The sequence below is a fragment of the Ailuropoda melanoleuca genome, chromosome 5, assembly GCF_002007445.2.
Source record: "Ailuropoda melanoleuca isolate Jingjing chromosome 5, ASM200744v2, whole genome shotgun sequence".
Classification (NCBI taxonomy): Eukaryota; Metazoa; Chordata; class Mammalia; order Carnivora; family Ursidae; genus Ailuropoda; species Ailuropoda melanoleuca.
The window spans coordinates 1,627,932-1,640,943 of record NC_048222.1 but is presented as its reverse complement, the minus strand read 5'-3'; the positions used below and the strand labels follow the sequence as shown (position 1 = coordinate 1,640,943).

At 53.8% G+C, this 13,012-nt stretch overlaps 1 protein-coding gene across 1 annotated transcript; it reads left to right on the top strand.

The window, feature by feature from the left end:
• Positions 1-4,937: 4,937 nt before the first annotated feature.
• PRSS16 (serine protease 16) lies at positions 4,938-13,008 on the top strand. The gene is given in 13 exon segments (XM_034660078.1): positions 4,938-5,007; positions 5,082-5,242; positions 5,950-6,049; positions 6,168-6,297; positions 7,589-7,712; positions 7,943-8,020; positions 8,103-8,150; positions 9,216-9,329; positions 9,331-9,507; positions 10,241-10,382; positions 12,322-12,501; positions 12,579-12,724; positions 12,839-13,008. Coding segments are annotated over 13 exon segments (1,539 nt in total). The 3' UTR covers positions 12,908-13,008.
• The last annotated feature ends 4 nt before the right edge of the window (positions 13,009-13,012 follow it).

The following is a 13,012-nucleotide window of genomic DNA, read 5'->3' as shown; positions in this document are numbered from 1 at the left end:
CTGGGCTGACTCACATGACTGGTGAACAACAGATAATCAGCCAATCTCCATACACCTCATATTCCCTAGCATGCTAAACCCAGGCAAGTTCTCAGGACAATGGCTCAGAGCAAAAGCAACCGGGAAAAAATACTAAACAAATCCCTCCTGGAACTAATAAGCAATTATAGCAAGGTTGTACGATACAAGGTTAAAATACAAAAGTCAATCACTTTCCTATTTACCAGCAATGAAAAATTGGAACTTGAAATTAAAAAGACAATGTGATTTACATTTGCACCCCTAAGATGAAATACTTAGGTACAAATCTAACAAAATTTGTATAACATCTGTATGTGAGGAAAACTATAAAATTCTGATGAAAGAAATCAAAGAACAAAATAGATATTCCATGTTCATGGATAGAAAGACTCACCATGGACAAGATGTCAGTTCTTCCCAGCTTGATCTATAGATTCAACACAATCCCAATCAAAACCCCAGCAAATTATTTTGTGAATATTAACAAGCACATTCTAAAGTTTTGTGCAGGAGGTGCCTGGGTGGCTCAGTCATTTGGGTGTCTTCCTTCTGCTCAGGTCATGATCCTAGGCTCCTGGGATTGAGCCCCACATCAGGCTCTCTGCTCAGCAGGGAGTCTGCTTCTCCCTCTGTCAGTCCACCTGCTTGTGCTCTCTCTCTCAAATAAATAAATAAATAAATAAATAAATAAATAAAATCTTTTAAAAGAGAATAAAGTTTATATAGAGAAGCAAAAGACCCAGAATTGTCAACACAATATCGAAAGAGAAGAATAAAGTTGGAGGACTGACACTGACTTCAAAACTTCAAGACTTATTATAAAGCCACGATAATCAAAACATTGTGGTATTGGCAAAAGAATAGATAAATAAACCAGTGGAACAGAATAGGGAGCCCAGAAACAGACCCACACAAATTTAACGTGTTGATCTTTGACAAAGGAGCAAAAGCAATACAATGGATAAAACACGGTCCTTTCAACAAATAGTGCTGGAACAACTGCATGTTCAATGTGAAAAAAATAAATCATAGACCTAAATGTAAAACACAAAACTATAAAAGTCCTAGAAGATCACATAGGAGAAAATATAGATGATCTCTGGTTCTGGTGATGACTTTTTAGATACAGCACCAAAGGCATGAGCCATTGAAAGGAGCCATCAATAAGCTAGATTTTATTAAAATTAAAAATTTCTGCTTTGCAAGACACTGTCAAGAGGAAAATAAGAGAAACTGCAAAGTGGGAGAAAATATTTGCAAAAGACGTAACTGATAGAGGACTGTTATCCAAAATATACAAAGAACTCTTGAAACTCAACAAGAATATGAACAACCCAATTTAAAAATGGGCAAGACATCCGAACAAACATCTTACAAAAAAAGAAATACAGATGGCAAATAAACATATGAAAAGATGGTCAACAGGACATGTCATTATGGAAATGCAAATTAAAACAACAATGAGATACTACCACACACTATTAGAATGGCCAGAATCCAAAACACTGATCACACCAAACGCTGGGGAGGACGAGGAGCAGCAGGAACTCTCAAACGGTGCTGGTGGGAATGCAAAACGGTACAACCACGACTTTGGAAGACAGTTTGGCAGTTTTGTGAAAAACTAAACATACTCTCACCAGCCTTACAATCCAGCAATTGCATTCCTTGATATTTATCCAAACCAGCTGAAAACTTATGTCCACACAAAAACCTGCACACAGATGTTTAATGGCAACGTTATTCGTAATTGCCAAACCTTGGAAGCAATGAAGATGTCCTAGTAGGCAAGTAGATAAGTAAACTATGGTATGTCCACACAATGGAATATTACACAGCACTAAAAAGAAATGAGCTGTGGAGCCATGAAGAGACATGGAGGAACCTTAAAAGCATATTAAGAAGTGAAAGAAGCCGATCTGAAAAGGCTACGTGCTGTATCATTCAACTACATGGTATCTGGAAAAGGCAAAGGTAAAAAGATCAGAGGTTGTCAGGGATTAGGAGGGATAGACGGACGAACAGGCAGAGGACAGAGGATTTTTAGGGCAGTGAAACTTTCTGTATTATACTATAATGGTAAACATATATCATATATTGGCAAAACCTATAGAATGAACCCAAATGCAAACTATAGACTTTGGGTGATAATGACACATCAGTGTAGGTCCATCAGTTGTAACAAACATAACTTCTGAGTCAGGATATTGATAGTAGGGGATGTTGTGTGTGTGGTGGGGAGGGGTTATAGGAGAACTTCCCACTCAGTTTTGCTATGGACCTAAAACTGCTCTAAAAAATAAAGACTACTTAAAAAGCAAACAAACAAAAAGTTAAAACAGCAACCAAAACAAGCAAGCAGAAAGAGTACAGGGCATATTCCAGAATCTTCTTTGTCAACTTTGCTAATATCCATTGGCCTCTGAAAGTCACAGTGCGCAGCCAAGAGACAGTGGGAAGGCACAACAAGGTCACATGAAAAACAACATGAATAAAGGGAAGGGAGAAGAACTGGGGTTATTCATCAATAAACCCATCACAGTAGTTAATTATTTCTGGTTGATTTGATGCAAAAAGACCAAAATAAAAATCACCTTTTTTATTACCCAGTTATGTGCTCCATATATTCCAGTTTCTTACCCTAACTTCACCATCACCCACACCATGATCATGACCCATCCCGGCCAGTTACACCATTTCTAAGCCTCATCCCCACCCCTCATCGTGTCCTTAACTCCATCTCCACTACTCATCTCATCACTGAACTAACAGTTAAAGGTGTCTAAGATCGATTGAGAGGCTCAGGGATAAAATCGGTTTTATTATACATTACTTGAATATTAAAATAAATAAGTAGATAGGAAAGGGAGGGAGGGAAGAAGGAAGGGAGGAAGGGAGAGATGTTGCCTTTAGGTGGAAGTAAAATGCTGAGAACATAAACTCATCACAAACTTACAAAAGACCCATTATTCTGTAGCCATACCAATAGCCACCAGAACCGATTTTAAATCAATTCTATCAGTGATAATTGTTTTCAAAGGCCATGAATCACAGTCCACCCCTGCCTTCTGAATGTCAGCCGGTCAGAAATGCGTTCATCTCAAGAAACAGGCCCTTGAGGGCCAACCAAACAACTGCAGTCTCTCCCCAAAATCACACTTCCACAGATTATGTCAACCCACTCAGCCCCCCAAAGTCCCCCCTTCCGTGAGCCCCCTCCCCCAAAACACATCCTCCCTCGGCTCTCTCAAAGGCCAGTGCCCGCCCAGCGTGGCTCTCTCCCTAACCGAGCTTTGGCTCCATATTTCAAGTACTGAGTGACAGTTTTCATCATCCTTTAAAAATGCCTCTTTGTCAAATCTGAAACATCTACCTTTCATTGTTTGCTGGGATTATATTTTTTAATTCATTTCTCGTTTCTGATATTCTTGCATATCCTGTACAATAACATGGCCTTTACAACTATATTGTCTTGTCACAAACAGAGACTCGGGCAGCCGTTAGTCCTTTTTACAGGTGTATTAACCGGATTCAGCAAACCAAATGCCAACATTTGAAAACACACTCTGACGGAAAGGCTTCAGACACGCAGTCCACAAATACTCACTGAATGCCTATCTTAGGTTCAAAACAGTTGTTGGTCTTAGAGATCCAGAAAAAAAACAAAAACAAAACAAAAACCTGTCTTCGTAGAAAGAAATTCTGGTGGGAGCAAACCGATAACTTTTTAAAAAGAAAAGGAAAGGAAGGTACACATTGAGTCCGATCTGATTTTTTGAACAATAAGAAATGCCAACTTCAACGGTGCTGAGAGGCAGCGGGGAGACGAGGAGCGGGGCAGGTTCGTGAAGCCAGGAAGAGCCATGAGGAGACAGCGGCTGGGCTCCGGCAACGGGACAAGGACACCGGGCACCCGGGGGGGGGGGGGGCAGNGCCAGCAGCCAGCAGATCCTGTGTCCCTCCAGTCCCACCCCTACTCTGGTACCTTGTTTTCTTTACTAAGATTTCTATCCAAAGCCTGTAAGCCACTTATTCTCAAGTTGTTCCTTCTCCCCCCCTCCACTTGGAGAGGGGGACAGAGAAGGCAGGTGCCACTGTTGAGGACTAAGAAATCAAAAATCAACATTTAATCTCACTTTCATGTTGGAGAAGTTATTTCCAAGGCCTGAGGTGACTGCAGCAAACTTAATCTTTTTTTTAACACAAGAACTAACGCCTTTCTTGGACTGTCTGGGGTCAAACCCACAACTGCCAGCGTTGTTAGCATCACCCTTCTACCCACCTGAGCTAACAGCCCCCTGGCCAGACCCTCTTTTTACTTAAAAAGTAAATAGTTTGTTGACATTCTTGTGTTTCTTTGAAACTAAGGGGAATCCTTCTCCTTCCCCAAAGAAGACGTTTTTTTAAAGAGTGGTGAGACTGGGGGTCACAGCGTTGGGGGGCTGTGATAAGCAGCGGAAAGAGGGGGAGACTGGGAAGCAGGGCCAGAGTCAGACACAGACAGACAGATGGTCAAGTAGAGAAGGCAAAAGAGAAGAGAGGGGCCGAGGAACACAGAGAGAGGCAGGCAGGGTGAGGGGGCAGGGCCAGGTCCCCGGGTGTAGTCTGAAGGGCAGAGCACAGACTAAGGCCTAGAAAGGGGGCGCTGGGGAACAGACGGATGGGACATCAAGGGCAACAAGCGAGAGAGAAACTGGATAGTCAGGCGCCGCGTCAGCAGGCCTCTCCGGACAGACTCCGGCGTCCCGGCCCCGCTGCAGTGCTTCCCACAGACGCTTGGCCTGTCCCGGGAGAGGCACCCGAAACCCGAGCTCCTGCTGAAAGGCTATAAGTTTGAGGCCCAGCTCTAGCAACCTGATGAAGGGCCTCTCTGCGTGGGGCGGACAGAGCACATAGAGATTTCTGCAGAAGCCAGGATGGCTGGCAGGCCTGCCCTGTGGCTGGGCCCTCTGCTCCTGCTTTCCCTCGGGGGGCCCTCAGCTCCAGGTAGGAAGACACTGAGGGTCAGGCAGGGGCTCCAAAGGGCGCCTGGCCTGACTCCTTCCCCCTGTGTCCCACAGCCTCCCTCCTGAGGCGCCTGGGGGAGCACATTCAGCAGTTTCAGGAAAGCCAGGGCCTGAGCCTGACTTTAGGCCCAGGTGCTGGGGCCCTCCCGAAACAAGGGTGGCTGGAGCAGCCACTGGACCCCTTCAACACGTCCGACCAGCGATCCTTCCTGCAGGTGAGGACAGGAGAAGGGGAGCCCATGGCCTTCCTTCCCTAGTTCCACCCCCAGTCCCTGCATCGCTGGGCCCCACAGGCTCTTCCTCTGCCTACTGCCAGCGCCCCTCTGGCCCTTAGCTGTGCCCTCGGTCCCCTGGGCTCCCCTCTCTGTCCTCAGCCTCCACGTTCTGTGTCCCTCAGGCGCTGTCCTTCCCCCCACTTCTCCCCATCCCTCAGACTCAACATCAAATCCACCCCCAACATGTAGGTCTCAGTACGTAGCGGAAGTCTGGACCAGAATGGAACCAGACCAGCCTCACAACAGAAACCTGAAGAGATCTAATGAATGAATGCCCAAATTTACCAGTGTTCACACCTACTCTCTGCACAGTCTGCAAAGGTCAGCTCACCTAGGCCCCACTTGCAAACCCATCTGCACTCAGCCAACATTTCAATATGCAGCAAGAGCCTCCCATTGCTAGCGCCTACCCTTGGACCCGGGGACAGAGAGTGAAAAGCTGGCAAACCAGCGGCTCTTACAGATCTTACGTTCTAGCTGAAGAGACAAGCAGGAGAGAAAGGAACACATAAAATAAACAAGCCTACTTCACATACTACCAAATATATAAAGACAGACCCATAAGGGAGAGAGACTCCAATGAACTGGGAAGAAAGAAGAGGTCAGGACTCTCAATCCTATTTCTTCTTGCCCATCCCACCTGTTAGCGGTACTGGGTGAATGACCAGCATTGGGCCAGCCAGCGTGGACCTGTGTTCCTGCATCTGGGGGGCGAGGGCAGCCTCAGGTCTGGCTCAGTGATGAGAGGTAAGAAGCAAGGGTGGGGAAGACACGGCTGGGAAGCGGGTGGGGCAGGGAGGGGAGCTGCGCCTTACGGTGCTGTGAGGGGGGCAGCTTGCATCCCACCCCCATGTACTCTTCACAGGGCACCCTGCAGCCCTGGCCCCAGCCTGGGGAGCCCTGGTGATAGGCCTGGAGCACAGGTTTTATGGCCTGAGTATACCTGCTGAGGGCCTGGACGTGGCCCAGCTCCGCTTCCTGTCCAGTCGCCACGCGTGAGTGAGGCCGGGAAGTGTCTGGGGCCGTGGGACTGAGGGTCCGTATCTCAGCCTCCCTGCAGCGCTTTGCGCTTCTCCGCTGTCCCACTGCCCAAAGTGGACCCCTGGGGCTCTGGTTCATGTTTTCTTCTCTGTTTTGGTGTCTTATGCTTTCTCCCTTGATCTCGGTTCTCCTTCCCCCCCACTTCCTCTCAGGCCATATTTGCACCTCTTCCTGTTGCACTGCAGCCTGCTGGTCCTGTCTGGTCCCTGGATGACACAGCCTCCCCTCTGGTCTTCGGTTTCTGCTCCCGGGGCCAGGTGCCCTCAGTGTAGTGCACAGAGGGGACGGGCAGAGCGCACCCCAGGGCTCCCTCTCCCTCGCTCACGTCTCTCACATGCCTCTCATCTCACTTAGAGGAAACAGCATCTTCACAGTGGGCTCTGGGTCTGCAGCGAGCCCTTTGACCTCCACTTTCCCACACTCCCTGGGCTCCAGCTACACGGAGGTCCGTGCTGTTCTCCAGACTTCCGAGCACGGGGCTGCCTGGAGCCTTTCAGTGCTTCCCTCTGCAGAGAGTGGGTCTCCCCCACATACTCCCTCCCTCAGCCCCCTCTGGGACCCCTGCTCCTGTTAGCAGCCCCTCCCAGTCCCCAGGGTCCTTCACCTGCTCCTCCGTTCTGCACTGTTCCGAGAAGGACTGATCTGTCCCTCTCCTCCCACCTGGCATCTCTCTGCCTCCCTCTTGCCTCCTTCCCTCCCTGTCTCCACCTCTATCTCTTTGCTTCTGTGTTTGTCTGTCTTTCCATTTTGTCACAAGCTATACGGGTTTCCAGCAGCAGGAGGATGGCACTCACCGTTTCAGAAAGTCCGGGAAGCCAGAAAACACCTGGGATAGAAAAGACGATGTTAGATGCGTCCCAACGGCTTTCTTTGTAACTGTGTCTGTCCTTCCTCTGGGGGCCTCTGACGGTTCCAGCCTGGCACCCCTCCTCTTCCTGAGTAGCTCTCCTTCTCTGCCCCCAACCCTTCCCCGTATTTGTCAGGCTCCCGCTTGAAATGCCTTAGAGATGTTCCTCCCCCATGTAGCCGAGGAAGGAGGGCGGAGGCTTTCCGGAGGGGTCGCCCCTGGCCCAGAGCAGCACTTGGTGAAATGTTCGCGGGGCGCCGTCACACGGATCCCGCGAGAAGAGCCCCGGCGTCCGGCCAGCCTCCCCCGGCCACGTCTCGGGTCCCCGCCCGCGCAGGGAGGGAATGCGCGGGGACTCCCAGCGAGGAGGGCCCACAGAGCCTCCCCTCTGCCCCCAGGCTGGCGGACGTGGCCTCTGCCCGCCGCGCACTCGCCCGCCTCTTCAACGTCTCCACCGCCAGCCCCTGGATCTGCTTCGGAGGCTCGTACGCCGGCTCCCTGGCTGCCTGGGCCAGGCTGAAGGTCCCCGGGACCCTCGGGGCGGGCTGGGGGAGGGGCCCCGTCTCAGAGGGCAGGTGTACCCCGGCCCCATTGCTCCCCCGCACCTCCTCTCCCCCAGAGCTGTCTTCACCAGAGTGCACGAGGAGAGGGTCGGGTCCTGCCTAAGACCACAGTACGCGGGAGTGACGCGGGCGCGGGAGGTGCGGGGTCCCGGTCCCTCGGCCCGCAGGCTGACCGCTGTCCTCCCCCAGTTCCCTCACCTCATTCTCGCCTCCGTCGCCTCCTCCGCTCCGGTGCGCGCCGTGCTGGATTTCTCGGAGTATAACGAGGTCAGGACGGCGGGCGGCGGGTGCGGGGGCGGTCGTGGATGCGGGGAGCCCCCTGATTCCTTCTCCCGCGGTCCCACCGTAGGTGGTGTCCAGAAGCCTAACGAGCACGGCTGTCGGCGGATCCCCGGAGGTAGGAGACGGGGCCGTCCGAGGGGGCTGGGGGGACAGGGGGCCTTGCCAGAGAAAAAGGGGAATTTTGCAAGGTGGCCGGGCCTGATGGAGGTCGAGACCCGGAAGGTGGGCGGATTCTAAAGAACGCGGGAACCGAGAGATGGGGCGGGGCACCGAGAAGCCGGGCGTCGCAGGCGCGGCGGGGCTGACGCGGTGCGGGGCCTGGGGGGCGACCCATCAGGTGGGAGAGGCTCCGCGCGGGGCTGTGGGGTCGTGGGGGCGACCCTATCAGGAGGGAGAGGCTCCGCGCGGGGCTGTGGGGTCGTGGGGGCGACCCTATCAGGAGGGAGAGGCTCCGCGCGGGGCTGTGGGGTCGTGGGGGCGACCCTATCAGGAGGGAGAGGCTCCGCGCGGGGCTGTGGGGTCGTGGGGGCGACCCTATCAGGAGGGAGAGGCTCCGCGCGGGGCTGTGGGGTCGTGGGGGCGACCCTATCAGGAGGGAGAGGCTCCGCGCGGGGCTGTGGGGTCGTGGGGGCGACCCTATCAGGAGGGAGAGGCTCCGCGCGGGGCTGTGGGGTCGTGGGGGCGACCCTATCAGGAGGGAGAGGCTCCGCGCGGGGCTGTGGGGTCGTGGGGGCGACCCTATCAGGAGGGAGAGGCTCCGCGCGGGGCTGTGGGGTCGTGGGGGCGACCCTATCAGGAGGGAGAGGCTCCGCGCGGGGCTGTGGGGTCGTGGGGGCGACCCTATCAGGAGGGAGAGGCTCCGCGCGGGGCTGTGGGGTCGTGGGGGCGACCCTATCAGGAGGGAGAGGCTCCGCGCGGGGCTGTGGGGTCGTGGGGGGCGACCCTATCAGGGGGTGAGGCTCCGCGCGGTGTGGGGGGGTCGGGGGCGGCGATCCTATCAGGAGGGAGAGGCTCAGCGGGGCGGGCCCCGGGGAGACAGTCGCTAGGAGCACCGCCAAGGGGCGCGGCCTCGGGCGGGAGCTCCGGGAAAGTGGCGCGCTGGGAAAGTCGCGGGTCCTGGGCAAAGAAAGGCGAGGCGCCGGCCCGAGGCTTCACCAACGCGGACCCTCGCTCCCCGCAGTGCCGGGCGGCGGCGTCCTCAGCCTTCGCGGAGGTGGAGCGGCGGCTGCGCGCGGGCGCGGCTGCTCGCGCTGCGCTGCGGGCGGAGCTGGGCGCCTGCTCGTCCCTGGGGCGGCGCGGAGGACCAGGCGGAGCTGCTGGGGGCGCTGCAGGCCCTGGTGGGGGGCGCCGTGCAGTACGACGCGCAGGCGGGAGTGCCGCTGAGCGTGCGGCGGCTCTGCGGACTCCTCCTCGAAGACCGGCGCAACGGCAGCCGCTCTGCGTCCTACCACGGGCTCCGGCGGGCAGTACAAGTGAGCGGCCCTGCGCGCAGCTTGACGAGGGGGCGGAGATCAGTCGGCAGGGGTTCCTGCCCCGCTGCTGGACCTTGGGCCAGCGTGAATCCTTCTGAGCCGTAGTTTCCTCATCTATGAAATAGGGGTGACACCTCCGAGCCCTCAGGGAGATTCAGTGAAGTCGGTCAAGTTAAGCACGCAGTTTGCAGATGTTAGCGACTATAACTGGTAGCCCTTTTGCCCATCTTGTTCCGACCACTTCCCCGGGTCTGCAACAGAGTGTAGCGCATAGCAAATGCTCAAATAGCATGTGCAGAAGGAAGGAGGAAACGTAGCCCTCGGGACAGAGCTCTCCTAGACACCGGGATTCCAGCCTCAGAATCCACAGCCACAAACAGCTGTTACTTCTCCAGCTCTGTCTGGAGCAAATGCTGTAGAAAATGCTTCACATATATTATTTCACTGAATCCTCGTGATAGTTCTAGGAGATAGGCACTATTTTTACCCCCACTTACAGATGAGGAAACTGAGGTCCAAGAGACGATCACTTGCCCAGGGTCTCACAGCCATCTAGTACCTCTAACCCACAGGGACCCAGGCACCCACTCGCTCCGACACCTGACTCCCGGGAGAACTCTGCATCTCTTCTAACTCCTGACCTTTGACTTGCAGGGACCTGTGTATGCTTTCAGGCCCTGGGCCCTGACTTGCAGCGGAGACAGGAGGAATTCATGTGTGTATTTTCCCCTAGGTCGTCATGCGCAGCCTCGGCCAGCGGTGTCTAAGCTTTTCCCGAGCAGAGACAGTGGCACAGCTGCGGGTCACAGACCCGCACGTGTCCGGTGTGGGTGACCGGCAGTGGTTATACCAGACTTGCACAGAGTTCGGCTTCTGTGAGTGACCGCCCACCCTCACCCCCTAAAACATCCATTCTGTGCTGTGCCCACATGAGCTGCCTCAAGGGGGTCTGGATGGTTTTCGTTTCGGAGGGACAACTGGCCAGACTGCTGGGCGTTGTTTAGCCTGCAGGTGTGGGCTGGAGGGTAGAGACTACTGGAGCGTTCGTGTGCACTTGGCCCTCACATACCTTCTCTCACACACAGCCCTCCACATGGATGATGGTCCCTCCAGTCTGCTCTCTGTCCGTGTCCCTGCCCCAGGAAGGGCCCTACCATCTCCCTGGTTACCGTCTAGAAACCCAGGAGTGGTTCGCATGCCTCCTTCCCTTTGTCCCCACAGCCTGTCAGTCCCTGAGCCCTGCGCACTCTTCACCTCACCCCCATCTCTATTCCCAGCTCTGTTGTCCTGGTGGAAGCCCCCAGCCCCTCCTGCCTCCACCCCTGACCCAGCCTCCTCTCTGGTCTCCAGGCCTTCTTTTCACCCATACAGTCCAGTTTCCTCACAGCGTAGAAATAGATCTTTCTAAATACGACCTTGTCCTTCCTCTGCTCAAAACCGTTTCATGGCTTTTCAGTGACCCAAGGATAGGGTTGCCAAATAAGATACAGGATGCCCAGTTCCATTTGAATTTCAGATAAACATTTTTAGTTCATGTCCCAAACATCGCATGGGACATACTTATACTAAAAAAGTGTTTGTTTATCTAAAATTCAAATGGAACTGAACATCCTGTAATTTCATTTGCTAAATCTAGGTACACTACTCCAGAGTTCAGATCCTTTCCACATCTCCCGAAGTCAACGAAGAAATGGTTTAAAGCAAAGCGTTCAAATTTCAACTCCACTGTTTCATAGCCATGTGATCTTGTGCGAACTTGGGCAAATAACCTAAGCTCTCCCTCTGCGCCTTAGTTTGCACATCTGTAAAGTGGGGATAACAGCAGTGCTTCTCTCATAAGGTTTTTTCGGGATTAAGGGAGGTAATATATGTCACACGCTAAGAATAACACTGGTATATAGCTGGTACTCCCTAAGTACTTACTATGATGATGATGATGATGATGATGATTACAAGACTTTACGTGTTTTGACCCCCTGGTGTACCAGTTTTCCTGACCCCTCAGGGACTTCGCCCATACTGTTCATTGTCCTGGATTACTCATCTTCCTCTCGTCACACAGTTCACTCCTCTTCAAGTCTCAATACGAGATGCTTCCTCCTCAGGAAGCCTTACCTGATTGCTGGAGCTCAGTCTGCCTCCTGGCCTCCACTTCTACCCTCTCCACAGTTCTGTGTTTTTCTCCCTAGCACTTCCCACAGTCTCATCATACAGACTTTATTGCCCGTCTCCCCCTCTGCACTGAGTCCTGTCACCGCAGAGCCTGGGACTGTCTCCATTGCTATTGTGCTTCCAATACTGTTCACGATGCATCTGAGCATACAGGAGGTGCTCGATAAATGGTGGAGAAAGGAGTGAGTGAGTGTAAGGCTGAGGGAACTAGATGGCGGAAGGTGCGGGGAGCTGGGAGACGTGGTCCCGTATGTGTTCTACACTCCGGGCCCCCTTGTCTCGCCAGCCGTGTGCACTTGTGGTCTCCCCTATTTCTGGGCTTTCTCTTTTCTCTCTTTGCTTGGCTCACTCCTCTGAGGTCCTGAAGGCTTTATCCCTGGCAGGAGGCTTTCCTGGAGGCTGTCATGCTCCCTCTGGGATTCCTCCTATCCCAGGTCTTTGTCCAACACAAACAGGACCTCCTGGGTTCTGGGCAGTCACCGTCTGAGGGCAGTGAGGGTGGGGGTGTCTCTCTGATGGGACCGTGAACTTACTGAAGGGAGGGTAGGGAGCTGGTTTGGTCATCACCAGGGAAAGCTCTCTAAATGATTTTTAGAGGTGAGGGCTGTAGGTCCCACACTTACAGCTGTCTTCCCTCCTCAGATGTCACCTGTGAGGACCCCAGATGCCCTTTCTCCCAGCTCCCAGCGCTGCCTTCCCAGCTGGAGCTATGTGAGCAGGTGTTCGGGCTCTCAACCGCATCCATAGCGCGGGCCGTGTCCCAGACCAACTCCTACTACGGTGGCCAGACCCCGGGGTCCACCCACGTGCTCTTCGTTAATGGTGAGCGTGCCACCAGAACCTGCCTCCTGACCTCCACCAACCTGGGTGCAGCACACCATTCTTCCCTTTCCTACCAGGGGACACAGACCCCTGGCACGTGTTGAGCGTAACACAAGCCTTGGGACCCTCGGAGTCAGCCCTTCTCATCCCTGGTGCCTCCCACTGCATGGACATGGCACCCGAGAGGCCCTCGGACTCCCCCAGCCTCCGCCTAGGGCGCCAGGTAAGAGAGCAGGAGCTCTGGGGAATTAGCATGTCGTTTGCATATCAATTTGCATGCACCTGCCCTCTGCTAGGCTGAAGTCTGACCTGCACAATTGTCCCCACCTCTCCACAGAGCATCCTCCAGCAGCTGCAGACCTGGCTCGGGCCAGCAAAGGAGAGCCAGGTGAGCAGTGCGGGCTGAGGGGCCCAGACCCCCGCCACTCCCTGCGTGGCCACCTCAGTCCTGGATGAACTCACTGGGTGGGAGAAAGCAGCTTGTGTTGCACGAGGAAATCCCCGAGAATCG